The sequence below is a fragment of the Pocillopora damicornis genome, chromosome 2 (assembly GCF_964200805.1).
Source record: "Pocillopora damicornis chromosome 2, jaPocDami1.2, whole genome shotgun sequence".
NCBI classification, from domain to species: domain Eukaryota; kingdom Metazoa; phylum Cnidaria; class Anthozoa; order Scleractinia; family Pocilloporidae; genus Pocillopora; species Pocillopora damicornis.
In genome coordinates this window covers 34,567,797-34,595,343 of record NC_142671.1, presented here as the reverse complement: position 1 = coordinate 34,595,343, position 27,547 = coordinate 34,567,797, and the positions used below count along the sequence as shown (strand labels likewise).

The following is a 27,547-nucleotide window of genomic DNA, read 5'->3' as shown; positions in this document are numbered from 1 at the left end:
TACAAAACTGACCTCCTTAAACAGCACTAGTACGGAAAAAAAAACTTGTCTTTGTTCAATGCAGCCAGTAGCTTCATATCGAGGCTTGCAAATAGGTTAAAAAACTGAATTAGCCATTACGAAGCTAGTAGGAGCTTTTTTTTTCTTTTTATCAAGAGACACCATTAAAGCTTAGTATCTAAATGCCTCATTCCAGCAATCCCTGGGCGTTGCCCCATGTTCGCTTGGTCATTTATCGAATCTGAAAGTTGAACATAGAAAAGAAGAACTGATAAAAAGATTGTTGAAAAACCTGATATTCGTAATTTCTCCACCGGCACCCAGGCCCAAATTCCACATACATTTGTATAGGGAACACTTGTAATCGGAAGTAATCGGAAAAGAGGAAAGATCACAAGTCTATAAATAATTAAAATACGTGGCAGGTATAAGGTGTGGGGGGGTTTTGGAGGGAACATATGGTTTTCAGGGGTACGGTCGTCACCAACAGAGTATAAAGAAGGCTATAGAAAATTGACTACCAATTAATTGCTAATAAGGACGGGGGTGGGGTGGGGTGGGGTGGGGTGGGTCTCTTGAGAATATAACAGAGACTTATGGAGGATCAGGTAACTTTTATCGTGACACAAACAAAATTCTCCAGCGCTTTCCCCCCGACGATAAATAATGACCGGTCCCTAGTGTAAAAATAGTCTGGAATAAGGTGGATCCGGATGAGATTAAAAAGACAGCCAGAGATAGCCAGAGAGAGGGAAAGAGGAAATGGGAAAAGAATAAGAAAGGATAGAGAAAGAGGGGAAAAAGTGAAAAGAAAAGAGAGAAGGAAAGATAGGTTCAGTGAAAAATCCCGCCCATGGAAAACTTATTTCAACACTTCACTGCTAGATATATCTGTCTCGTGAGGACGCACATTCTACGACCTAAACTTATAGGGCAACAAACGCTTCTGCACGGTACAAGACAGCGTAAAGCAAGAATGAGCTAATAAGAACTAATACCTCCAGGTGACAACTGAGTAGTTGTTTATCCAATAGATGATCTCCCAATTTGGGTCATCATTCCTAATCGTGTCCTTCTAATGGATCTGAGCAAACTCTCTCTCACCTATGGTAACAAATAAAGAGACACTGCAATAAACGCTGCAACAAACAAGTATAGAAAATTCTATTTAAAGTTGTGAGTGCCGCGGTTTTACCGCATAAGCCATCAATTCAGAGGGTCGCCACAAGGAATACAATAGAATACGATATTCTGCAGCAAACTTACACCAAAGCTGCACAAGTAAAGTTGGAAAATACCTGGTCATCCAAGAAGCCATGGAAGATACAAAACACCAAACCCTATAAGAATTAAAAGAAACACGAGTGAGGCAAACTTGATCAATATCAGCAACTGTGGAGCACATAGAACCGTGCGTACCTGGGTCGAGTTGAGTATGATGAACAAATACGCAAGGACTTCACTCCAGTGGATGAAAAACCCCAGCAGCCACGTGACACCCAACAGGGGCATTAGAGCTGCGATGCTCCTCAATCCTTTTCTGTAAGATGAAAGGAAACTTTAGGGGAACGATCACTAGGGGAAGGGGGTCGGAAAATGTTTTGGGGGTATCACATGGTTTTCAGCGGGAACGGAAGTAAGATCAGTTGTCGCCAATAGAGTGTAAAGGGGGGGGGGGGGGGAAATATTGACTGAAATATTGACTGTCCTAGGAGCAAAAAAAAATGACGCGGTCAGGTTTCGAAACCAGACCTCCAGATCCACAGTCCAGCACATTAACCAATCAGGCGCTATAGGAACACACTTGTCCATTTGTTAATCCCAAATACTTCAAAACACCATTTCCTACTCTATGCGCACTTGGGAAAAAACATATTTGCCACTTTCTGTAGGTCCTTCGCGAATACCTTGGTTAAATGCATCTTGTTAAAAGGCATTGTTAATTAAAAAAATCACATATACAATACAAATCTGACTTTTTTAATCGATCGTTAGCAAATTGAAAAAAAAAAGGAAACAGGAACGAGAAAACAAAAGAAGAAACTTACCTGGTCTTCTCTACATTATCAGTCTGATATTTTTTCGATATCTTGGTGAAGGTCACTCTCAGCAGAATTACAAATATCATAACATTGACCTGGAAATGAAAAATTGAAAAATGTTTGACTTTGAAAAAAAATTCTGATTGGTCGTTTGAAGAACAGAAAAAGCTCGATGTTAGAATACTTTTGGATTGAAAGTCTTAAAAACAAAACCCAGCCACTTAAGTCGAAACGGCGCAGCAGAACAAAGGAAATTATCAAAAGAGTTAAACTAGAACTCAAAAGAAACAGACATAAAGGTCTTCATGGTCATTATTTATCACCCGGGGTGGGGTAAGGAAGGGGGGGGGGGAGGTCCGGAGGATTTTGTTTGTGTAATGATAAATTTACCTGACCCCCTGGTGATGTAATATTCTCATGATTTCTCTTCTGTTAACGACGACTTAGTCCTTTCCGTTACCCCCGAAAGTTATGAGATCTCCTAAAATTCTCCACCCCTGTCCCACCCCGGTGATAAATAATCAGTTGTCGAAGAAAAAAGCTGAAATTTTCAAAAGACATTCAAGCAAGAACTTCAAAGTTGATTTGGGAAAGAAATTTGAGCTTACCAGGAGAATTGCCAAGATTGGTCCTTTATACAGCCATTCACCGTCATTAAGCCAGCACCTTGAAAAGATTACAATATTCCAATATGACTAAGTAAGGAAAAAGGAAAGCGGATCAATGCAGTTAACTTATTTACTAAGAACGTTCCGTTTTGATGCAAAAAAAGGAAAAAACAGTAATAGAAAAATTGATATAGAGGAGTTTGTGAACCAAACCTTTACAATCCGAAAAAATTAAAGAAACAGACATTCAAAACATTATAAATCAAACACATGGGCCTCTTAAAAGAAAAGGCGTAGCTGTTAAAAGAAAGAGTTAATGGTCCTAATCGAGGAAGTTGTAGAGTTATACCAACCTGTCACGTATAATCTCCGCTGAAAGTTTCAGTGATCCACACATGACGTCCTTGTAGTATGTCTTGCTCATATCATATGTCACAGGTCTGATGGCTGCTATTAGACCCACAATAACAACTGGTAGACCTGTGGTCAAAGGAGATTAGTATACTGTGAAATCCCAGATTAAAGTACCCCCGGTTATGGGTTAATCTGATTGTAAACAAAAGATTCCTTCCGGTTATGATCCCCATGTCTAACGGCAGTAATGTTGCAGAACTACTATATGTGGACACACCGCACTTAATGTCGCGTCAAACACCGTAGAAAGAGAAAAACCATGATAACACAACACACTACATTATATAAGGTAAGACTGAGGTATAGCATCTAAGTTATATTCCTCTTAGTAGCCTCGTTCTCACGGTCTTTACTGCAAGTTATGAACCGAGTTCTTTCCACTCGGACTTTTGGCCCAAGCGCTAAAAAAACGGGCTATAGATTGGAGCGAAAAAAATGAAACAGGTTCTATCACTTACGGTACAGACCGAGAAAACGAGGTTAGTAAGATAGTTACTAAAACTCTGGGATTAAAAAGAGGGGGAAGATTTAAATTCAAACAACATTTTGAGTTTAGAGGACGGTACAGTGATTGATGGACCGCTAGAGTCCGTTGGGCTGAACAATCATAGTGCATGTACTGAATGAGAAAGATGATAAAAGCTGTCACCAGAGCCTTACCCCACCCGATGACAATGTATGTGATGTAGAGCTTGTGGAATGAAAACACTTTCACCAGCTTGATGTAAAGATGAATTCCTTCAACCAACATCCACGTGAAAATAGCGGTGTGTGTTATATGTTGGAGGACAGCCATAGCTGAACATAATTTCTACAATATCATAGAGAAAAAAAAAAGAAAGGAATATATAGGTACTTAAAATCAAACAGCCATGTTACTCTGGTTTTTCAAGCTGAAAAAAATTCAAATAAATCAAGGAGTATGGGCTCCTGCATGATTTGCCACAAGCTATTAAGGAAACAGTGTGTTCTTATTGTCTGAGCGGGAAGGCCGGACAGGAAATATTTGGCTCATGGTGACAACTTAGGGACTTCGCTGCGCTTAGTCCACACGGCATGACCCGCAGAGCCAAATATTTTCCCGTCTGACCCGACCTTGCCAGTCGATACACATTTAAGCGTAAGACTGCTGTCTTTCTCGTTCTTCCTTTCTTATATATTTTCATCCTCACATCTCGCAGGGACATACGCTGGGCTGTCCCTGACCCTGCTCGTGCCATTACGTACATTTCTTATACCGGGATTTTTTTTAAGTGTTATCAGAACTAATAAGAATCAGGATCAGTTAAACTCACCGGTGTCTGCTTCCTGTTTGTAAAAATATATGAGTCCAAGATCATCAGCATGTAAACCAGGCATATGGATATTAAAAGGTTTTTATGAACAAATATTCTCTCGGAGTTTCCTATCCTGTGTTAGAAAAGAGGCCACTCTGTTAGCTTTATAGACGGTACTTCATCTTCAATTCATGTTTATGTTAGTAATTCAGTTGCAGAGTAAAGTTCAGCTAGTCATATATATATATGTTATTTGCCGGCTGAGAGGTCCGTATGGTGAAAAACTGTGACCGAGGTCTTGAAAGTACTGCTCAAGGCCGTAGGCCGAGGGCAGCATTTTCAAGACCTCGGTCACAGTTTTTCGCCATACGGACCGACCCTTAGCCAGTAAATAACATATTTATTGTTTTTAAACTTGACGAAATTCTTTCCGAAAGAACCCGAATGATTTAGGGCTGTAAATACGGCAAGATCTTCCATAAACTGAACAATTTTTGAATGAGTAAATGGTAGTTAAAATAGAGGTGATGCAAATTAAAGAGAGATGCCTCAGCGAAACATTTTCATTTCCGTAACGATAAAGGTGATTTAAAAGGCTTCCAAACAAACTTTGAAACATTATTTTTACAAGTATCTGTCACAATCTGACACCTGTCAATTAGAGAGCGCGCAAGAAAAAAAAGCGTAGGAACATTTGAAAAACATCAGAACTAGTTTGGCAAGGGCTGTCACGACAACGTTTTCTTCAAAATCAGTCAATGATCTAACGGAAAGTATTATTCACTCTCATCGACCATTCATTCATGTACGAAGATTTACCTGGCAAAATTTCCGCACAGCCCCATACATCATTATACATCCATATATGGGGCTTTATTTTTCAGTGTATCACCAGTAAGATGTACATGCATAATTAAGTATGGGGCTGTGCGGAAATTTTTCCATTTACCTCTGTTCATTAAGTAAACGGCGAGGAAAGTAATTGTGAGTAAATTCAATTTTTTTATTTTGAAGTTGTGAGAGTTTGCTCGTTTGTTTGCTGCAATGGCGTGTGTGACTCTGGTCTTTCCTTCACAAAAACTAAATTCGAACGGCACACTCTAACGAGACACAAGGGAATTTAATGCGGCCTTTCTCAAAAAATTCCTTCAATTTCTGTTGTGCAATTTACGGTACAAATGTCTAAATTGAACGGAATTGGAAAGACTCACCGGGAGCGTATATTTGTTGTAGAACTTAAATTGAAACTTCGCTCGCTCTTTCACTACGAACAAATCGCTCGAGAAAATTCAGATGTTAAATGAATGAAAGTTCCATCGTTCAGTTTAATTGTAACCAAATACTTCACGTTTCAACTTTCTGGGTACTTTTTGTGAACGATTAAAATTAATTGCAGACCGTTTTTAGGCCGCTTGTCAACCAACGTAATGACGCTATTGTTTACTCAAATTCATTCTGAAACCAATATTTTTCTGTCAACCAAAGTGATTTGATAGAGAGAAAAGAGAGGATTCATAAGTTATTTATCGGCTTGAGGTAGTGACCGACGTGTTTGCTTAAAAATACTGCTCAGCCGGAAAACGAGGTATATTTATGAAAAATGACAACGAAAGTTGGGATGTACTCGGCGACTCACGAAAGCGTTACCGTGGCCCGTGGGCAGAGATAGGAAAATACTGACCGGGTAAAGAACCAATCAGATTGCAGGATTCGTTACCGTGCCCTCTAAAAAAACAATAAATATATATATATATATATATATACACTGGTCTATCAGTCGGAAGTCAGTCCACGTTTGTACGTACGGCAGTAAGCGAACAAGTTAGTCCTTTAGTCGATAAGTTAGTCAGTCAGCCAGTCCGCCAGTCAGACGGTAGTCAGTCCATCAGTCAGTCAGTCAGTTGGTCAGTCAGTCAGTCGTTCGGTCCGACAGTTGGTCAATCAGTCAGACGGCCAGCCAGCCGGTCAGTCAATTAGTTAGTCAGATAGTTGATGGCTGAGTCATTCAGCCCGTCAATCGTCAGTCCGGACAGTCAGTCCGCCAGTAAGGCAGTCCACCAGTGAGTCGTTAGTCAGGCAGTCCGACTACTGTGTTATGCATCGATCAATTCGAAGCTTCAATATCCCCTCCGGGCATTTGAACTTTTGAAGATTAGCGTCTTCAAATCCCCCTCCCCCCCGAGCCAAACTTGTGCTTGAAAAAGCTCACGAAAGCAGGCTCTTTACCTTTAAAATCCTCCTTTGAAAGACGTGTATTACGTTAATAAAACTTGGCACTTGCTGTTCAAATGCCCCACCCCATCCTAAGCAAGGTTCAAATTCCCCTCCCCCGGCCACGGACTACATTCAAATGCCAGTAAGGTGCCCGGGGGATGCTGAAACTTCAAATTGATGAGCATATTAGTCACACTTCTGAGTATCAAACTGACTGAGCACCTTAGGCAGGAAAGCAGTATTAAGCAAATTATAACAACCACTGTAGAAATGCTGCTGAGAACGAGATCCAGGTGAGTTTTAGCCATAGCTTTCCTCTCTTTTTCCTCATCTCTAACTTCCCTGGCTGTGATTTTTAACGTTCCATTTACCTGAAAAAGAAATTTGACAGATTTAACCAAGGAAAGTTTCTGTAACATTGACAACTGGCCACTAATTTGCTGCATAAAAGAATGAATGTCGTATACTACCCCTCCACCCCTCAGCACCAACGATCTAACTCTTTATTATTTATAATTCAAGTTATTTGACTTACATCATATTCAATCCAAGTACAGTTGAAACGTTGAAGAGGAACAAGGACGCCACTGAAATTCATCTAGTGAGAGAAAAAACAGGAGGTGTTCTTTGAATCAAAGCTTTCCTTCTTAAATTTCGCTTTATAAGATGGATATGCTCTCGTAAAAAAGGTCATTTTAAAGAAAATTAGAGTGGGTTCGATAAGCTTTAGAGTTGAGTATGAAACTGATCAAATGATATCCCATGGTTCCTATCAGTACATATATTATTATTATTAAAAATAGGGGCATGTTGAGGTGAAAACTTTCTTTGTGGTCGATACCCCTGGGATTGAGAGAATAAACAAAAAGATCCCAACTGAAATGTGACCTTGAGGTCATTTCCCTCAAAAGGATTTTTTCAGACAGTATCAGTTTCCCTCGTACGTTAGAATTCGCGGGGGCCTTTTTTCTTTTGTGTATTACTTGCCTCGCCAGTGATGTTTCCCGGAGGAAGTAAAAGGGAGCTGACAGTATCACTTCCTGAGGACAGCTGGTTTGGATCAATCCTCAGATTAAAAACCGGTCGCATCCAAAAGGAAGTTACACCAGCAGGACCTGGGTCCATGTTGCTTTCTCCAACGTATGAACGACGATAGGATATAGTTACACTATAGGATACACAGAAGTATGCGAGAACAGATGCCATGAAAACATGGAATGAATAAGGAATGAGTCCATTCTTTATAATTCATCGCCAGAAATCAAGGAAATTTCGAGCCCGCTAACAATTATCAGCGGTATATCGTATTACACACCGGAACAATAAAATATCAAGAGAATTCAATATGGCGGCGATCACGGCTCTATCTGCAAAGAAGAGTGTTTCGTATCATGACTTATACAATTTGAGCACCGCAGATCTTCTATTTGATGAAAAGAAAAAGAAAAGAAGACCTGCAAGTAAATCTTTGGGATTTTAGTTGCCGTACAACTGCCAGGATCATTGCTATACGTATTTTCAGTCTGGTTTAAACTAGATTTTCTTTGCTTTACTTACTATTTCAACGATCTTAGAGTGAAACAAAACCGGAAGGTATGCGTCAGATTTGAGGCCCCGCAAATAAATTCCTTGATATCTTGTATTAATGACCAGCGCTGCGAGTACGTCTGCGAAAACAACAAAGACAGTAACAATTTAGTGACTTAAACAAGTTCGCCATCCATAGAAACCCACGTTCATGGCAAAGTTTCCGTACAATTTTTTGCATAGCTAGAAATTTTCCCGCTCCAGTTTGAAGAAGCAGGGATGGTGCAGTGATGAGAGCGCTCCCCGCCCACCCATATATGGGTTCGATTCTGGCTTCACATGTGGGTTGAGTTAATCAAGGTCGGTTCTCGTCCTTGCTCCGAGGGTTTTCCTCCAGTTTTCCTGGCTTCAAAAAAGCAACATTTCAAAACAGTAGACAAGAAGAGCCATCCAGTGGAATGTCCATTGCTAAATTCCTATTTCCTTATTCCCATTTCATTATTCATTCCCACTCCCATTTGTCCTGCATTTATTCTCATAATCCGGAACAAATGAAATTGATCTGATCACCTTCATTATCATTATCACATTTGTCACCATGTGAATTTTCGTCTTTGGCGATTAATTCGAATTGGTTGAAGCCATCTAGCTTTGGTGCTCGTCTACTTCGGTAAAAAACCCTTAAAAAAACGGTGATGTAGTGTAGCACCTTTAAAGGTGTGTGCCACACTTACCTCATCATCCTAACCGAGTTCGAGGTCGGTAGTATAAGTTACAGACAGAGTTTTTTTTCCGCTCCTGTTTATCAATCCGAGTAGAAAAACGGGGTTTCGTAACTTGCAGTGCGAACCGAGAAAGCGAGTTTAGCCAAGATTTCTATACTATCTCTGAATTCAAGTAGAGGTCCAAGATTTCAATTTAAACAAACTTTTGAATTAAAAGGGCTGTACAATGAAACACGACCCGTTAAATCACCCAATCATGGCGCACGCACTGACTTATAGATATGATAAAAGTTGGTTAAGTTTGTTACAATAATTATGAACAAGGCCTTTGGATGGCAGAAGTCTTATCAAATGTTGTTTATTATGTTACTTGCTTATTTGCATGCATGTTTTAGCTTTGCGTTTTCTTATTCTACAGTATGTTTCATGCATGCTTACCACTTCTTTAGGACAAAAGGAGTCTGAGTGAGGCTTGAAAACGTTTTCGGTTTGAGTTGTTTGGAATATGGCCTTAAGAGATAGAAAATATATATATATGAAAGGCTCATAATTCGCAATCCTATAAGAGGTCAATTAGAAAATGAACCCCTAGACAATCACTGAAAAAGGCTACCCTCTGAATCTGCATTTTGAAATCCAGTAAGGGAGCGGTCATTATTTATCGCCGGGGTGGGACAGGATTTTATGTCACAATATGATTCCCAGGCTCTGTAGTATTGCTAATGACCCCACCCCCTCTCACACTGGCAGTCAATCTTTTATGGTCCTCCCTAACATACTCTGTTAGCGACGACTAATTTCTCACCCTCCCCTTTCCCCCTGAAAAGAATTAAATTCCCAAACTCTTCCGACCCCTCGCCCCAAGGTGATTAAACGCGACTGGTCCATTAGAGGTTTATTTAATTCTTTGATAACTTGTGTAGATAAATCAAGCCTCTAAGGAAGACCTTTATTTGATTTAATAAAAAAAAATCCTATGCTCTTCGTTAAAATAGTAGGCGCGTATGTAACTTCAAACTGACAAAGAATGCGTAGTCTGTCATTTAGTAATAAATAATGGTAATAGGACCGAGTGGAGTCCAATTCGGTCTGTAGTCGTACGAGTGATTAACAAAATCGGACGAGGCGGGAGTCCGATTTGTCAATCACGAGTATGATTGCAGACAGAATTGGACGACACAAAGTCCAGTTACCAATTAATTAATCATAACCATTGCAATTTCCGAAAAAAAAAAAACATTTAGGACAAACATCTCCAGTAGGGACGAGGAGGTAGGTAAAGGAAATTACCCAGTTTTCTTTTCAGGGTAAGTGGTTGTTACTATAGTTATTGCGATCAATTCTGTGATTGGTGGATTTAGCTGAGTGGACTTAGCATGATTGGCTGCTTCAAATGAGCAAATTGTAATGGTAATGATTAAGGCTGAAATTCGTACCTGTGAGAAATTGAGCGCCGCCATATCGTTGGAATGGTTGACTGGATTTAGTAGGAGAGCTCCACTTTTAAACCAAAGACTCAGAGAATTAAAGAATAGTTCTTTGTTTGTAAAGTTAGTGGCTTTGTTCACAAATGCTCTTGTTAGTTCCAAAATGTTTGTTAGATTCATTATGGATAGCTGAAAGTGAATGGAAAGAAGCCTTATATTAGTTCCATTAAAATCAGTTGTTTACCCGATGAACTTTAGGACAACATGATTTATTAATTGCTATTCCAATTGAGTCATGTATCGCGTTTCAAACAGCCGCGGATTAGAATACAACCTATTAACCTATATAAGGATTAGAATACATCGGAATCAAGCTACTACATACTTCATGCCTGAATTCTTGACGAAGAGATTTTTTTTCGCAAAAACAGCTTTCTTTGAAACTCCACGCTGTCATACTACCATTTTGTGAAGAACAACGGCTCGTGAAATTTCCTGTGGTCCAATAAAAATAAACAAATGAAAAGCACGTTTCTGAGACAGAAACAATATTAATCCTATCTTAACACTCTAATGATGGTGATTCAAAGTCTAATTGAATGACAAATACCACCAACAGCAAATGCTGTAAGCCTACGCGAATGCCTGAGGCTGACAGCAAGCTCCCTAGATCTAATTCAATTTTGTATCGGGTTTACACAATGAAAGGATATAGTAGAAAAGTTACCACAAGCACTGAACACAGCCTGAACCTGGTGAGGAAAGACATTTACTGTCACTGGCCGAGGCGCATGACTGAGATTTCGATAAACGAAATGATAGTCAAAGTAAATTCACTTCCTTTTTACTATAAATTCGTTGAAACTTCGGTCAATGTTACTGACTTTTCAGGACGTGCTCTCCTCACCCAAGTGCACATACTCTTTTATCGGAGAAAAAAAATGCCATGTGAAGTGCACCAAGGCAGGAAACTGTTTTCTACGTAAAACTGGGCACTGCTTTTGACTTCTAGGAGTGATATTGTTTCCTTTTAACCCTTTTAATCCCAGAAGTGATTAAGATGTAACTTCTCACTGTAATATGCATTCACTACACAGAGAACAGGTAATGAGAACACTCAAACTTAACAGATGGTAAATGTTGCCTTCATCTCACACCAAATTCTTATAGCTTACTAACAAGGTAACGCGTGGAAGCCTAAGGGGAGAATTAACAATCAGTTCTTGGGAATTAAATTTGTGTTGAGTATTTATCACAAAATAACAATTTTTCGACGAAGAGTATCCTACCTCCTAATTCTGGATCCACCTCTGAACAGTTCCTTGCAACAATCTCATTCAGCGCAGTTCTTTCCCAGTACATATTGAACTTCGTGCAAAATGGACAGAAATCTGAAATAATTGTTTCGAAGTTCCTTTTACAACAGCTTTCACACAAAATATTCTTGGAAAGGCATGAGTGCCTTTTTTCCCTTCTATAATCAACATCTTCAAATTGCAGAATAGGATGTTATTCAGCACCATTATACGAGGAAGATCAAACACCAGTCATTATTTTTCGCCTGGAAAGTAGGAGGGTCGAAGGATTTCGGGGGGGGGGGGGAGGGAGGGGGAGGGGGTTCCAGGTGGGGGTCATGAGAATGCTAGGGACTTATGGGGTATCAATTAAACTTTATCGTAACACAACAAAAATTATCCAACACTACCATCTCCCCAACTAGGGTGATCAATGATGACGAGTCCCTAAAAATAAAGGTGTGCGCTCGACGTTAGTTGAAGGTTTACTGCGATCAAAAGCCAGTTTGGCGATCTTCCGCGCTCTTCCCTTTATATGATTTAACAGTCTGTTTCTTGTTACTGACATCACTTATACCTTTTTTTGGTTCTTTTTACTTGTTCTCTATGCTTCAAGACCATGGTCCATTTTAATTTTTTGCTCAGATTAGTTCCTTTCCTTTTTCATGGGGTATAGGAAGTATAACCTGATTTGCGCATATGGCTTTAAGCAAACTTGGAAGAGCTTTTCAAGTTCCTTTTTAGCAACATATTGTCATTCCTTTCCATCCTCAACCTTCGTCGTTTCTTTTCGCTTCTTTGCTCATTTTTATCTCTTTCTGTCTCGCAAAAGTAGTATTTCTTAGTCTTTATCATTTTGAAGAAAACGTTTTTGCATGTTACCGCTCAAATTGCGGTGACAGCCTCCGGAAACTCTCAAAACTCCAGCCATATTTCATCGCCGTGGGAGGGGGGGAGGGGGGGGGGTATGAAGATTTTGTAGTGTCACGTTAAAACTTACTTGATCCCCCAGAAGGCTCTTTAATATTCTTAGGATCCCCTCCCATCAGCAGTTCATTGGCAGTCAATTTTATTACAATCTCCCCTTTTATTTGCAATATTCTATTAGCGGCAACTGATCTCCCCTTCCATTCCCGTCAGAAAACCACGCGATCGTACATTATCCTCCAAACCCCTTTCTCCAGACGAAAAATGATGACTAGTTCCCAGGTCTCAGTCATTAGTATTTATACTTACACTGAACGCATTCTCTTTCGTCAGACTCGTCTCTGCAGTCTGCTTTCTGATCACATCTGTCGTTAAGTGATCTTATCTCATCTCCGCTCTCACAGAGGTACAGTCTTTCATCAGATATGAGTGATAAGTTTCATATTCCTGAAAAAATGTAGAAACACAAACAGCCTCAAGAATTTCGGAACAGTCTTTTGTCTGAGGCAAAGCAGAATAATTATTTTTTGATGTCCACAGATCTCAGCGGGGACGTAAACAAAAGTAAATTGAAGGAGCATGTTTTTCTGGGCAAAAAAAATGTATGTCCCTTAAAGTCCCTATGACACGATGGGTGTCTCGATAGTTAGTGGCCCATGGAACTAACCTGTAAAAGCCCCTGTACATCGCACGTGACCAGATTCCAAGTAGCATCCAGACCTCACTCTCTGCATCTCTGAGCTGCAAAAGAAGTCAACTCCATTCTCTGTCCAGCGGTGGCCTTCCGGATGGGTTTGGTTCCTCCAAATGCAAACTAACAGAATGCAGAAAAGTCATTTACATGGGAATGGATAACTTAAATTTAGTGTGGTAATTTTCTTATGAATTGTGGTGGTAAACAAGCTTTTAGGTACAAAATACATAATAATTTGCAGAGAAAATTTGCTAGAATAATTGCAGCTCCTGTGATTACAGGATGAGACCTCTTTAGAAAATCATTGTTCTCCATTTTTACGCAGGTATTTGTCTTTACCGTCACAATCACTTGCCTTTACAGATTCCTCTCTTTACTTTCAAAAACGCCGCTACGTTACAATCCGGTTGACTACAGCGCTCAGTGTTTCCGTCATTGGATGTAATGACTGACAGCGTTTTAGAACACGAGATATCGCCATTGTGACAGTGACAGTAGATGCAGTCACCAATAGACCAGGTGCTTCCATTGATATATGTATTTGCATCCTCGTCCTGACACAAGTCATCTGAGAAACAAACCGTCAGCAGATAGAGACTTAAAAAATCTGCTTTGACAGGAAATGAGTGACTTTAGAAAAGGAATCTCCCCCACTCTCTCCTCAGTCTAAAAATAGCTTGAGAGTGATAACGTTTGAAATAGGGCCTACAAAGGGATACAGTCTCATTAACTTACCCTCTCTTAACTGTCGCTGACGTCTATGCATTGGTTTTATTACAAAGTTGCCCAACCTTTTTTGTTTAATAATTAGGACATTTTGCTCCGAGAGAGCTCACAAACTTTATGTTACACGTCCATTCTCGATAAGAGAATGTGACCAGGTTATAAAACAGAAGGAGTGCGGTCTTCGATAAAATTCGATTCGATAGTGATGGATTCAAAACATAGAGAAAGTCGATTCAGAACACGTAGAAATTAGGTCGTTTCGATACAGCCTAAGTCAGTTTGATACAAATTAGTGAAAGATAAATTTGGATGTCACGACGGTAGTTGTTCGTTGTCTCGGTATTATTATTGATCTCAAAGGTCATAGAGACAAACCTCAAATTATGTGTAAAATAACTTTTATATAACTACCGCTTGCCAGGGTAGTCGAACAACAAAGAAAGTAGTAATAACCTAAAATAAAGAACATCTGCTGAGAATGGAGAAGATTAACACAGCTTGAAAATGAGGATTAGATTTTTTAAGATGGACCAGCCATATCGAAGCCTCCTAGAAGTCGCTATTATCAATCAAACTTACCCGTTTTACAGGAGCCGTTTCCCGGCAGGCAACTCGGGTCGATAATGTCACACTGATCATCACTAGCTATCAACTGAAGTCCTCCAGGACACACCTTCATACCCCAGCGCACATGACTTGCAAGTTGTGGGAGTGCTACGAATTACAAAACGCGCCTTCGGTGAGAAATTGAGAGCAATTTTTCAATTAAATGCTGAATGCAAATTCGTAACAATACACTAACCACTTTGTGATAGGTCCAAAAAACTCGCACGTCGCATGTTTAAATCAAATGCGAAACAGTCAATCACTCGTGTCAATCAGCCGACGCTTATAGCATCTTGTCAATTATTACTTTGCATTCTCATTGGCTTATGCTGATGTTTACCTTGATTCTAACTGGCTGTTGTCATAACTTTGGTTTTCTTTTTTTCGAAAAGTGACAGATAATCGTTCCAAAAAGATCGAAACATTGATAAATAAATGGATTAGGGAAGGGAGAGCGAGAGTGGGAATAGTGCAGAGATGAGGGCGCTCGCCTCCCACCACAGTGGCCTGTGTTCGATTCCAGTCGTAGCTCCAAGGGTTTTCTCTGAGTCTTCCGGTTTTTCTCTATCGACAAAAACTGACATTCCTGATTCCAATTCGACCTGGAAACAGTGGAGAGGACGAGCCATCTTGTGCAATGTCCATTGCTAAATTACTTTTATTATTATTACTGTTATTGTCCGTTAAGTTCGCTTAGATTTAAAAATGAGGTAATTACAAAGCAAATGTCTTGTAAATAACTCCTTATTATTATTAATGACCTTATCAATATGAAAAGTGCATAACATCGTTTTCTTTCCAAACGGAACCGTTGTTCTCATTCGCAATTGGCCATGCATATCAGTTCAATATCAATAATATTTTACCTGGGCATTTCTCAGCACAACAGACTGCCCCATTGTAGATATAACAGGTTGATGGAGACATTTGTGGGCACCCTGTGGTCCGCTTGTGTCCTACAAAGAGGAATTGACACCCTTGGTAGTCCCAGTTGTCTCCTCGTGACAAAATGTGGCCACCTTCGACGGTTTCAATTGCTGAGGAAAGGAATATTTATTTTATGGATATGAAAAAATGACAATGTCAGGGGTAACAGGGTTGAGCCAAATTATAAAGAGTGGTAGAATACAGTAGTTTTAATTGCTCTGTGTTGTTTATTTTAAGAGAGTAGAATTGAGAATGGCCGGTTTTTACCAGTTTCCTCGAGTAAAAATAAAGCAATGAAAAAAATCAAGCAAAACTAAGCAATGTCAATTGTTTGAAAATATGATCGGAGACTGTTCATTTTGACCGAAGTCTCCATGGTCGGGAATGTCTGCTAATCCGTAAATAAACTTATGCTTAAATTATTTAATATTCGATTGAATTTTCCCGGCTGATACCGCACGTTTTGAAATATATATATGTTTGGGACCAATCGCGGAGTACTTCAGAGCCTTAGAGGGGAATCCTTTAAATTTTATTGTTTTGCGTTGATTTCAATTTCCGCCTGGGTCAACATTTAGAAGCCTTTTTTGATAAGTATAGATCTATTAAACGAATCCTGATGGTGTATACTAATTTGGTTAAAGTGATTTCTAAGGTAGCTCTCGACTTAAATTAAGTTTAACTCTTTAACCGTAAGTGTACCTTCACAAGATTCTCTCCTGGCTTTAATAAACTCCACAGCGTTACACCCTGGTTGTTCACAGGACTCAGTAAAAGGTACGTATGCGAAGTGTTTGCCTGGGAAGTTGACTTGAAGTGTCCTCTTGCATTTCAGACGACCTTCTGTACACTCGCAGCCCATGCAGTCGGACACCTGGAATGATGTTAGTAATGAATTCTTCACATGTTATTCGAGCTGACATTACTTAAAAAAACGCTAAGCTCTCCGAATGATAAATCAGTGTACTGCTTTAGTCATTCTAAGGGTGGAATTTTTGCAAGGTTTGCCATAAGTATGAACAATTACCTTCCAAACACCTTTTAGAATTAGAATCTGCCCTTCCTCATCGCGACAAATATCTAAAACAACAACATGGAACAGAAATCGTCAGTATTTATTTTTAATTAAGTTTGTCTCCGATGGTTTCCTTTCTTTTTCGCTTGAGCGATGGGGGGGGGGGGGGGGAGAGGAAAGGGGGAAATGGGGAGGAAGGGAGGAGTAGTATATGGTGTGGAAGATTAGTGAAAGTTCAGTTACTTGAAAAAGCCGGATTCATTAACTCACCATTCTGGCACTGCGCCTCATCAGAAGCGTCCGGACACTCGGCGACTCCATTACACACGTGTTCTTTCCTTACGAAGTCGCCACTGGAGCAACCAAATACCTCATTTAAAGCCTTGAGCTGAAAGAACACTGGAAAGAGAAGAAGCTTTTAACATGGAGAACTGCACTGTGTAAATGTCATTCGTTGCTTGATCAAAACGAGTCGCTCTCTCTACTGGCTCAACTTGGCCGAAAAGTAGTCATTTCCGATATTTGATTCGATAACTGATGATTTCTCACCATTACAATTTCGCCTCTTACCATCTCTGTGATTTCGCTCCACATCATTCAACTGATTAAGGTGGGAGTGATGTTGTTTTAAGTTAGGGGGCGAATTTGCAATGGAGCAAAATCAACATAAACCTGTGATTCAAATCGAGAGTAACTAAATGAAACTAGATGATAAATAACAAACAATTATATTTTATCATTGCAGTGATTCACCTCAACAACGACATTTCATTTCTTATTGACACCCACCCTGGCAAGCAGCGACTGTCCCATCCCCTGTTGGTAAAATATCGTTACTTGGCTGATGACACGGTATACATTTTCCAATTGGCTCAACTTGGAATAACCCATAATGGATAGTCACGTGATACTTCACACAGCTGATCAAACCATCCACGCATGAGCAATTGAAACAGACTCCTGAAAACCAGTGGGCACCATGTTCTCGCACCATGCCTTTCTCATCGGTGCAGGCTGGCCGAGAGAGCTTGGTACAGGTTATCTTTCCATAGCTGCAGGTACACTTAGTCATGTTGTTGCTAAGCCACTCATTTCCATTTACAAAAGCGTTGCCATGGGAATCCCAGCAGCCATATTCAGTTTTTTTGCATTCGACTTTAAGATTGGGTGCACATGTACATTTGAACAAAGGATTTGGGTTCCAACTCTGCCATACGTCATAACTGTTTCCTTCTTTGTCGCTGCAACCTACCAAAAATTCAGAAAAATGGGCGACCAAGTAGTTTACCGCGCGTAAAATTCTCGATATAGGCAGTCTCGGGTCACCTTTCTTTGCGTACTATCCCCGGTTATGCCATTTGTAACCATGAATGGCTTCGAAACTAAAAATACCTCAATTTATGGGGATCAAAGTGTTTTAGCAACGAATATGTAATGGAAGTATTTAGCCATGGGGAATCTGCTTTCGGCAGTTACATCTCTTCGGTTGTTTCTCTTAAAGGAAAAATCCATGATTTAACACCTGGGAGGACGAGATGAGAAGAACCTAGAGGGACGGGAACATATTTCAGGGGGAATCAAGGGGGCATCAGTCGACCCCCACATATTATAAAGGGGAGGACTAAAGAAAATTGCTTGCCAATCAATTGCAAACGAAAGGGGGACCATAAGAATATTATAGAGCCTCAGGGGGGATCACAACCAAATTCATCCTACTTCTTCCCTCTCCACGGCCAATAAATAATGACCAGTTCATAACTGGTTTATGTGTAACTCACCAGTTTCACCAGCTCCGCAGTATCGCAGGCTGCAGGAGTCTACACCTGTAGGAAAGTGTCCAAATTTGTACACAATAAAACCACTGCAGTTTTTCACTAACACCAAACTATACCAGTGGCAACAATCGTTATCCTTTATAAAACAGACCATACGCTGCACCACACCCTCCCCTTTAGTTGGATGTTTGCCATTCAACCAGCCAGGTGACAGAGTACCACAATGCATTTTGGACACGCAATGTGTCGGCATAACAGTCCCTGCGCGGCCAGCCAGCCTGTACCAGCCATTGGGTAGGTAGGCGTCACACTTCAAAGTGTTGTAACTGAAATAGTCTGCGGCTCTATCACGCTCGTTGAGTGTGTTGTAGTTGGTGCATTCATCGCCTGATAACAATTAAATAAACAAACGAGCAAACAAACAAAAAGTGATCGAAACAAACAATAGAACCAGTCGATATGAATTTTTTTTGTTTAGTTGAAACGTATAGTTTATCATTCTTTCGATTACAATGAACAAACTTGAAAAGTTTCGGCACAATTTTTGCCAACATGTTTCTGTTTAAAGACTGAACCTCGTGTTTCTTGGTTTAACGAAGTAAAAAATTATCTTAAATGGGATAAGAACTGAAATAACTTCATAAAGGTAACGGGGATAACTCTATTTAAAAGGTAACTCTTTTCCATATCGCATGTTCATCTTGACATCCATGAAAGCATCAAAGTTTGTAACAATGGCGTCAAATTGGGAATGTTTCTAACCTTTGAGAAAACAGTTACATTCCCAAAATTTTGTAGTAGAGGAGGCGTGGAGAAAGCTTGAAAATGTGAAAATACAATACTAGTGTACGTGTTCAAATTGAAATTTCACTCACAATTAGAAAATCAATCAATCCATCATCATTTTTGTTCTACCGTACTTAAATTACCTTGCTTATTCTTGATTGCTACTTGCCTCGTTGACAATGATCCTGGAATACAGAGAGAATCTCTGAGTAGATTTGTCCAGATTTTAAGAATTAAATTCAGTATCAGCAAGCTTTTGGGTTTAAACGTCGGATGTCAAGATAACTAACACCCATTCCTCTCCTGAGGGACGCAAAATGGATGAAACCTTCTCCTTCTCTCGATAAAGAATTCATTTTATATCTCAAACAACTGCAAATAACTTTTATGTTAGCAAAAAAGGCAAAAACAAAGTGCCTTAAATATCATGGTTATGATTTTCAAGTGGATAGCAGACAATGGAGGAAGCATTCTCATTGCAATCTCTGAGCGATAAAAAGGGGTCAGAGAATATTACATTACCTTCGATACCACCTCCACACACTCGAAAGGTAAAGCTTATACTTGAATTCAGGTCCAGTTTGTAAACAAAGAAGCCGTTGCAGTTCCTCACGAGTACGCTCACAGATGTCATGCAACAAACTTGCGACTTGGAGAGACATACTGATCGTGCTACTAAACCTTCATCTACACTTGGATGGTTACCCGCCAGCCATCCGGGAACGAACGTACCGCAGTGATCAGCGGGAACGCAGGTTGTAGCCATGCGCGTACCGGCTGAGCCATTGTATGTAAACCAGCCCGTTAACGAGGTATCGCTGCCGTTAACGATGTAGTTGGTAAAAAACCTAGATCTGCTTGCCTCGTTTAAAACTGTGTGGTTCCTGCACTCGATTGCTATAGAACGGGACAGAAAAAAAAACTAACTTAACATCGATCTTTTTGGTTTGGATGTCAGTGACCAAAACGAGAAATGACGAAGGGAAAAAATACATTTCTGATTCCCCCTACAACAGACTGCACCCCTTCCCATGCTTTTGAACTGAGCTAAAGAATGCTCTATGGCATGCCAGACCATTTTAGATGCATATTCGACAAATGTCCTCTATACTGCTACTATGTACGATCAAAACGATCAGGCATCTTAGTTCTCTATCACCAACTTGCTTGAAATAATTTCTTTTTTCTTAAGAATTTCGAAATTATATCTAATCGTTTCTCTTAAACCATAGTTTTTCGTTCCAAAGGGAATGAATTTTTATTTAACTGGCACAGCACCTTCAGACGAATTACGGAATTTTCTCTACTGAGAGGAAATACCAGCCTGCTTTCGATAATATTGTTCCAGCATTACTACAATATTCCCCGATTCCAGTACTTTTGGCAAGCTTAAGTAGTTTAAATCGTGTGACGTGTCCTGTGAAAAGCAGCTGGCTTCTAACTCTGTGAAAATGTTGAGTCAACTTAAGATACAATAAAAAGAATGGAAACAACGTTACCAGGATGAGGACTGGAAATCCCTTCACGTGAAGAAAGTATGGCCACAGCAAACAGTGCAATGAAGTGGTGCAGCATCTTAGCCAGTATGTATTATCCTAGGCAGTTTTAGGAAATAATTTTTTTTTTATCAAACAGAGAGAAAAAAATTTCCATACCTTTTAAAGCTACGAAACCTCTTTTTAAAGCGGAACTACCTTCTTTACACGAAAGTAGATTTAACTAAGGTGTGCTGAAAAGTTAATGCAGTACTCTTATCAACAGTAGTCTGAAACATCAGGTATTATGCAAAGTTTGCGAAAAGGGTTTGACCACATCGTACCCTTAAACTAATGGGTGAGTTTTTCCAATTTCTTTCAAACACGTACATGCATCTAACGGTGCACATGAAAATTCACTCTGGTTAGGAAAAGCGAGAACAATTTGTCCATGCATTATGGAAGATGTTTACGACGAGAGCTTGGCATACACTCAGTGGAGTATCATCAATGTCTGTTATTACCTTGTATCGAAGTTATAGAACGCAATGCTAATTTGGTAAACACATAGAACTAAAATTTTACCTGGTCAATACTTAAAGCCAACAGTTCCTTTTGAGGGTTTTCAACCAGCTCGTTCCGTGCAGCGCGACATTTATCCCTCTACATGTAACAAAGCCCCATTTGTACTTGAGTTAAAAACTTCGTATTATGCAACAGCTATTGTAATAAAATATTTATAGATGTTCAGGTTAAAAGCTTGGTACTTATAACTAAAAATTGAGCTTTTAAACGTATAAAATATAAGTTAGGTCTCGAAACAATCACAAATTTATATAAGAGTATTTTAATCAGTGAATAAAAAGCTTGGTTACATGATTAAATTTCAGGGTTTCAAGACAATTTCTTTCGTAGTACTTTGTTCTTAATATAAAATTCGCTAAATTTTGATATCCAAAATTTTTGTTCGTCAATTTTCATTAAAAATTCATATCTCGATATAATTGATAAGCCGAAGGCAGGCGATATTCTAGTTGCAAGATTTCCTCCTTTGAGGTTACTGCCATTTTTATCTGGTCTGGTCAATTGATCTTGTTTAAAACCGTGTTGGACAAATCACTTTACTGTCTGTCTGAGTATGGATGCAGTAAAACTTTTCAAACATCACGTCAACACGTCTTTCAATTTTCATCCAAGTACATTCTCGATCTTTTAATTCGTCGAATCATGATTAAGGGTTTGTTTAATTCATAACGGAAGAGAAAAACCGCAGACATAACGACTCAGATGATCCATGAGTAAACAAAAACTTTTCATTATGTGTGAATGACCAAATCACCTGCTGCCGACAAAGTGAAAAAGCTTTAGTAAAAGCGAAAATAGATTTTGACAATTTGCGATAAAAATTTCAACCGAATTCTGCATGAAATCCCTCTTGGCGAAAGAAGAAAAACATGACCGTTTTGCTTCATATAATCGTCTTGTTTCACATTTTGGATAATAAAAAAATGGAAAGATAAAATTGATGAATTACCGAAATGAGATGAGCGGAAAACGACGCAAGTATAATATTTATAACTTCCGCATACGTTTCTTCTTCAACTTTGTGCGTTGTTGACAGACGAGTAAAAAGTAAAATTCAGAAATAAGGAAATTAATCGACATAGTAACACTACTACCGCGGAAGTGACTGCGAGTTTGCGTTTATAATAACCATTTAGTACCAAACTGTTAACGCGCGTATCAGAGAATTTAGCCTCTCACCTTGCGTTATGCAAGGCAGGAGGTATAAAGCTTAGGGACTTAACCGAACAAATTATGTTAAAATATTCAGTTTTTATTTTAAGTCTGTACACCTTATCATCCAGGGAAAGTTGGAGAAACCTTTCGTTTTCCAGTTTTGGAGACTAAACAAGCATAAATTACCTTTGGGTTAACTTGATTCCGAGCGAAAGCGAAATGGAGCCAAAAGAAGAATCAATTGGTTTAATTTCCAGTTGCGTGTGGACACAATAGGATGTGAAACTCAAACAAAGATAAGATGGATAACTACAATTAACAATCATACATCATATCAAACAAAATAAATTGCTTCAAATTACACCGCACAGTTTGCGACTCTTATGATAAGGTAACATTACTGCAAACATTGACATCCAAATTACTTGCCTTCTTGTCTATGTGTGTGCATATGTCTCGTCCAAAGGGTCATGTTGGGCCAGCGCTTCCAAGTCCATGGTTCAAAGCTCTATATGTTTTAGATTGTTACACATTTTGTACAAGACAAAAACTTCAAGGGAACTGTACCATTATCAAACTTGAAAACCATTTTGATTAGTTTCATTACGGGAAGAAAAAAACTGGTTAATGTAGGCAGCAAGGAACATGTTTACAAAACAGGATAACAATTTAAATCACCGTATTCAATCAATAACAAAGAAACTACGTTCAACTTTGTCTCTGAAAATTGAAACTGAAACAAAAAATACAACTGTTCCCTTTTCAAAAGAAGATAAGTCGAAATATTCCTCCCGGGTGAAGTGTATTTCAAGAAAAATTGCTTGGGCTTCGAAGGATTTCAATCAGTTAGGTCCTTTGAGCCCCCAAAATATGGTTTCGTTGCTCAGTTGTAGCATGTAGTATTTGACAGGTCACGCTCGAACATCGTCGAAACTTGAATATATTCGGGCTTCTTCTTCTGCAATTTCTTGGGTTGTGATTGTAATGAGACATCTAAAGACCGGTTTGCTTTTGAAAAAAAGCTGAAAAGAGAACGTAAACTAAAGCAAACAATGTTTTCTACTACCTTTACAAGCTAAGAATCCCAAGAAGGAAATAAGGAAAAATTATCAATCAAACAGAAGCAACCAAAAATTATGAAACGATACGGTGCTGTGACATTACTGAAAACTTCTTTTCTCTTTAATGAGATTTTTCTGTCTGCAGAAGATCTCGCGGACAGACTTTTTTATATTCGTATAAAAAATTTTCAATTATGGATTTCTTCTTAATTTATCTCAGTTGTTTTTCCAAACCCATGGTAAATTTCGAGCACGGAGACTCGGTGCGCCAGGAATGCATTCCGAGTGTGGAACTAGTTCCATTTTCTGAGCAGGCGCAAGGTTAATAATTAAGTTAGAAAAGTTAACTGCATTTCAAATTTGCATGCAATGCAGGTGGTTTTGCGCACTCTGATTGCGTTGCATCATGGTCGTAAAACAAAAAGCGAGTCATTAGCATCCTGTTGCGGTCGAGTGAACATCTCTGGTGGCAGCAAGATAGCGCGAATAAACGTGGAATGTAATAGGGATTCACTCTCTGTTGCCATTCCCTCGAAAGTTAAAAAGTGTTGGCAGGCCTTCGCGACTCCTGTTACTCCACCGTGACAAATTCGTTGTTAGGAGGCGACTGAAGAGATTCAGAAAGAATCGAAACTGCAGCCTTGTCCAAGAATCTTCTCATTTGGCAGCATCAAATTCGCGAGTTATTTAACAGGGAATCAACCCTTGACATGCAAACTCATTACAAAGAGACAGCAACCTTCTAATATACGAACTATTTTTCATGTCAAGCACTTAAAGCGTAAATACGGGATTCGCAAAAGGAGAAGCGTTACGGCTTCTAAGACCAAATTCGTCACGCTCAACGTTTAATTAAAAAACATACAGATTTTCAAATATGCTTAAAAGAATAGAGAATACCTATAATAAGTTTTTGATAACCGTATCTCTGGAGTTATCTTCTTCGGGAGAGACAGTATACTTGAAAACAAAGAAAATAGCGCGCACACATGAAAATATTACCTTTTGTAACACAATCTCATTCGGCTTTGCCAAACCTCAAAAACATACAGACAGGGAAATTACACCTTAAAACTAACCCTTACTATCACATTGCAAAGGAAAGTCATTAAAAGATACCTTAATAACAGCTAAGTTTCAGGTCAGAAGATTTAAAGGCGCAAGCGAATGGCAAGAGTCTCACAAGCCTATCAACACCTTTTCACGATCGACTGCATTTTGCTTTCCGGCTTACCCGGCGTGTCGCCGCGTGCATTGTAGAGTTATTCAGTGGTCAAGTGACTTCTTTCATTGCTCTATTTCAACTGTCCTTCATTCAATGATCAAGATAGTAGATTCACCATACAACACTCGCGATTAGTTAATTTGCTTTTACTTGGGAAAGTAGATTTACTACACAATTGAGTGTACGATAGTAACGCTGTGTAACGCAACAATAGGCCTTTTATTGGTCATAATCGGTCTCAAACACTAGCACTTAGAATGCGCTAAAGAAGGATCAAAGTGGCCATCCAAATCTTTGAAAGGCTCCAAACTACGACGTACATCAAATTTGACCTTCTCGAAAACTGGTCTCAAATTACATACTAAAAAACTGTGATTGCGTTTGTCCTTGAGAACCATAGAATACGCGACAGATACGTACAAAAAATAGGAATTCGCCAGGACTTCGGACTTCTTCGGAAGGATAGATCTTGAGTTCGGAGCCGACCAATAACGAAGAGTCCACGCCAATTTGCATATCCCAAAGTGCCCTCAACAACTCGTTTCTACGCTATCACGTATCCACGAGTTAAAAACGATGTGAATCATAAATTTTTGAAGCTTTTATGCAAACTTCTTGTAAATCTCTTAAAATCATCTGAGATAAAGAGATAAATTTTTTTCTGTAAAGTTACATCAGGCATAGCTTGAAATAGCTCTGGTGATTCAGTTCCTTATTTGACTCCTATGAGTGACTTAGACAGAATTTCTTATTACAATATCAATAAAATATCAAGCACGCAGGCGATGAGAATAAAGAATCATAGGGTAGAAAGTAAGGAGAATTCTGGCCACTGAGATCTTTGGAGTGAAGGGGTTAGTTGCAGTTAAACCAAAAGGCTTTATGTCTTCGTTCCATTACCACCTGTTCCGCCCAATTATCGTGTTGTTAAGGTGACTCCATAAGGTACTCGCTCAGTGTTGGTGCGCGTGTCAACGTATTGGTTTTCCAAAAAACTCTGTTTTCGCTTTTCTTGGTCATTAAGAGCCATCCGAAGGTAATGAGCAAGGTTCGGTCTATCGTTTGCTGTAGCAAATATTAAGAAAATTATTTTTGGTAGTAAACTAAGGCTCCATGAAGGGAGGCGCTTGCCAGCGATAATTTGGCTTTGTCTTTGATTTTCTTCAATTTTCTTCGGTGAAATCTCTCAAAATTTTCACATTTTGTGAAAATTGTCCTGCCGATCATTTAAAAACCGAAAAAAGGGGTTTCAAAGGCACTTTACTTGCTTTTTACAATTTTTTGTTTTCTTGCTCAATCTCAAATTTGGTCTTATGAATTTTTTTTTTTTTATCAACAGGCACTAGAAAGAACAAATATGTTTAACGGTCCAGCAAATCTTGGGTCGAAAGATCCCTATTTTCTTTGTCGCAAAACATTACGTAATGGAATAGAAATTCGCCAAGATCGGTATCTGAGCATGCGTAGACTTTCGAATCTGTCGCCTTTTGGCAATCTTTCGCACGGTGTTTTCTTTTCGGTTGACCTCTTTTTCAGGCGAGATGGCCTATGAATATTACGGGTGCAGTTGCTGGAAATCCAAGATTCCATCACATATAAACTGTATTGTGTTCAACTGTTTTTAACACACCTTTTCGAATAACAATCGCGCGATTGTATCGAGCTCGTGCCATGTTCGCACTCAGATCTCGCGCGGTCATAAAACTCTGTGGAGACAGCTTAATCTTAACGCAAACATGGATGTTTTTAGCATAAACACCACGAAATTAGTGCTGACATAAATTACGCAGTGTCCAGTTTTTTAAATAACTGAAAGCTACTAAGAAGATATCTAAGCGACAGTGAGAATAATGAAAATGTGAGAAAAACGAATGAGGAGATGAACTTTGTTCGTTTGTCTCACGGTAGAGTCACTTTTGATGTAGATTGCGACGCTTCGACTGCAATACTGCTAGTCTTCGTCAGGCGATGAGATAGATTGTTTATGTGTCGCTATTTGTAGCACATTGGTTCGCTGTTATTGGTGTATTTCGATCCTTATTATTATTCCGGTTGTTAGATGTTGTTCCCTCACAGGTCCTCTTAAATCGGTTGTTGTTTTGTTTGACCGTGGGTATCCAAGCTTCGGGAATGTCGATTCCGCTATCCCTATTGATGTAGTTGGGATGAAGACTTATATGGATAGCCTCTTTGACCCTACGTCTGTTCCAGTGGGGGTCACGATCAATAAACTTAATCTTGCTCCAAATAGGAATACGCCCCTTTTCGTTAGCGTGCTCCGAAACCGCAGAGGTCTGAGTACGAGCAAACCGTATGCATCTGTCATGTTCTTTCTTCCTTTCTCGCATTGATTTCCCAGTTTCACCGATATAAGAGTTTATAAACTAAAATATTTTATGAGTTAGCTGAGCTCATACAGTTAATTATTAAAGCATTAAAAGTGAAAAATTTAATTTGCAAACTTAACCAGCGACCAGTAGTGCATCAGCTGAATTCATTGTTTGTCTGGTCTTCCCGGATTGCGTCAAATATTAGTGCATGACAATGCATACAAAGATATAAATTATTTACCTCGTGCACTAACCTCTGGGGGTTATACACTACCGGAAAGGTATCTAAGACAGCGCACAAGAGCTTGCAATCACCGGTTCGAGACTTCCCTGACGCGCCTGGACGAACAATGTCGAACTCCTCTGCGGTTGTGTAATCAGTAATGCTGCTGGATTCCCGGGGACAGGGAAGTAACGGATGAGGCGATATTAAGTAGGCGGAGACGGCAAAGCAGAAGGGGGGAGGGGGGGGGGGTGCAAAGCATGTCTTGTTCTTTCAATCGTTTGCTTTCAACAGTTCTCGAATAATCTTGCCAAAGGCAAATTTGTCAACCCAAAATACGTGAATATTTATTCATTTATCTATCTAACTTTGGGAACCGGTGAAAAACACTGTAAATTCGAATGAATCACTAGGGCTCTCTGGGCACTGGTTGCTCATGCATGGTAATCTGTAACCTTTCAGAATGGCGTGGTGAGAGAATCAACTTGAGAATTTTCAAGTGAACAGC

The 27,547-nt window shown here is 39.4% G+C and overlaps 1 protein-coding gene across 1 annotated transcript; it reads right to left on the bottom strand.

Moving 5' to 3' along the window:
• Nucleotides 1-164: 164 nt before the first annotated feature.
• On the bottom strand, nucleotides 165-21,165 carry LOC113670043 (uncharacterized). Its single transcript, XM_089193641.1, is given in 31 exon segments — nucleotides 165-241; nucleotides 999-1,104; nucleotides 1,299-1,340; nucleotides 1,420-1,540; nucleotides 2,049-2,137; nucleotides 2,651-2,708; nucleotides 3,004-3,130; nucleotides 3,725-3,875; nucleotides 4,360-4,474; nucleotides 6,778-6,926; nucleotides 7,091-7,153; nucleotides 7,543-7,723; nucleotides 8,113-8,222; nucleotides 9,246-9,317; nucleotides 10,244-10,423; nucleotides 10,620-10,729; nucleotides 11,524-11,625; nucleotides 12,766-12,903; nucleotides 13,124-13,270; nucleotides 13,506-13,718; nucleotides 14,456-14,590; nucleotides 15,349-15,519; nucleotides 16,112-16,283; nucleotides 16,437-16,489; nucleotides 16,695-16,823; nucleotides 17,214-17,672; nucleotides 18,203-18,586; nucleotides 19,129-19,170; nucleotides 19,508-19,882; nucleotides 20,485-20,580; nucleotides 21,046-21,165. Coding segments are annotated over 30 exon segments (4,347 nt in total). The 5' UTR covers nucleotides 20,561-20,580; nucleotides 21,046-21,165.
• Nucleotides 21,166-27,547: the final 6,382 nt, after the last annotated feature.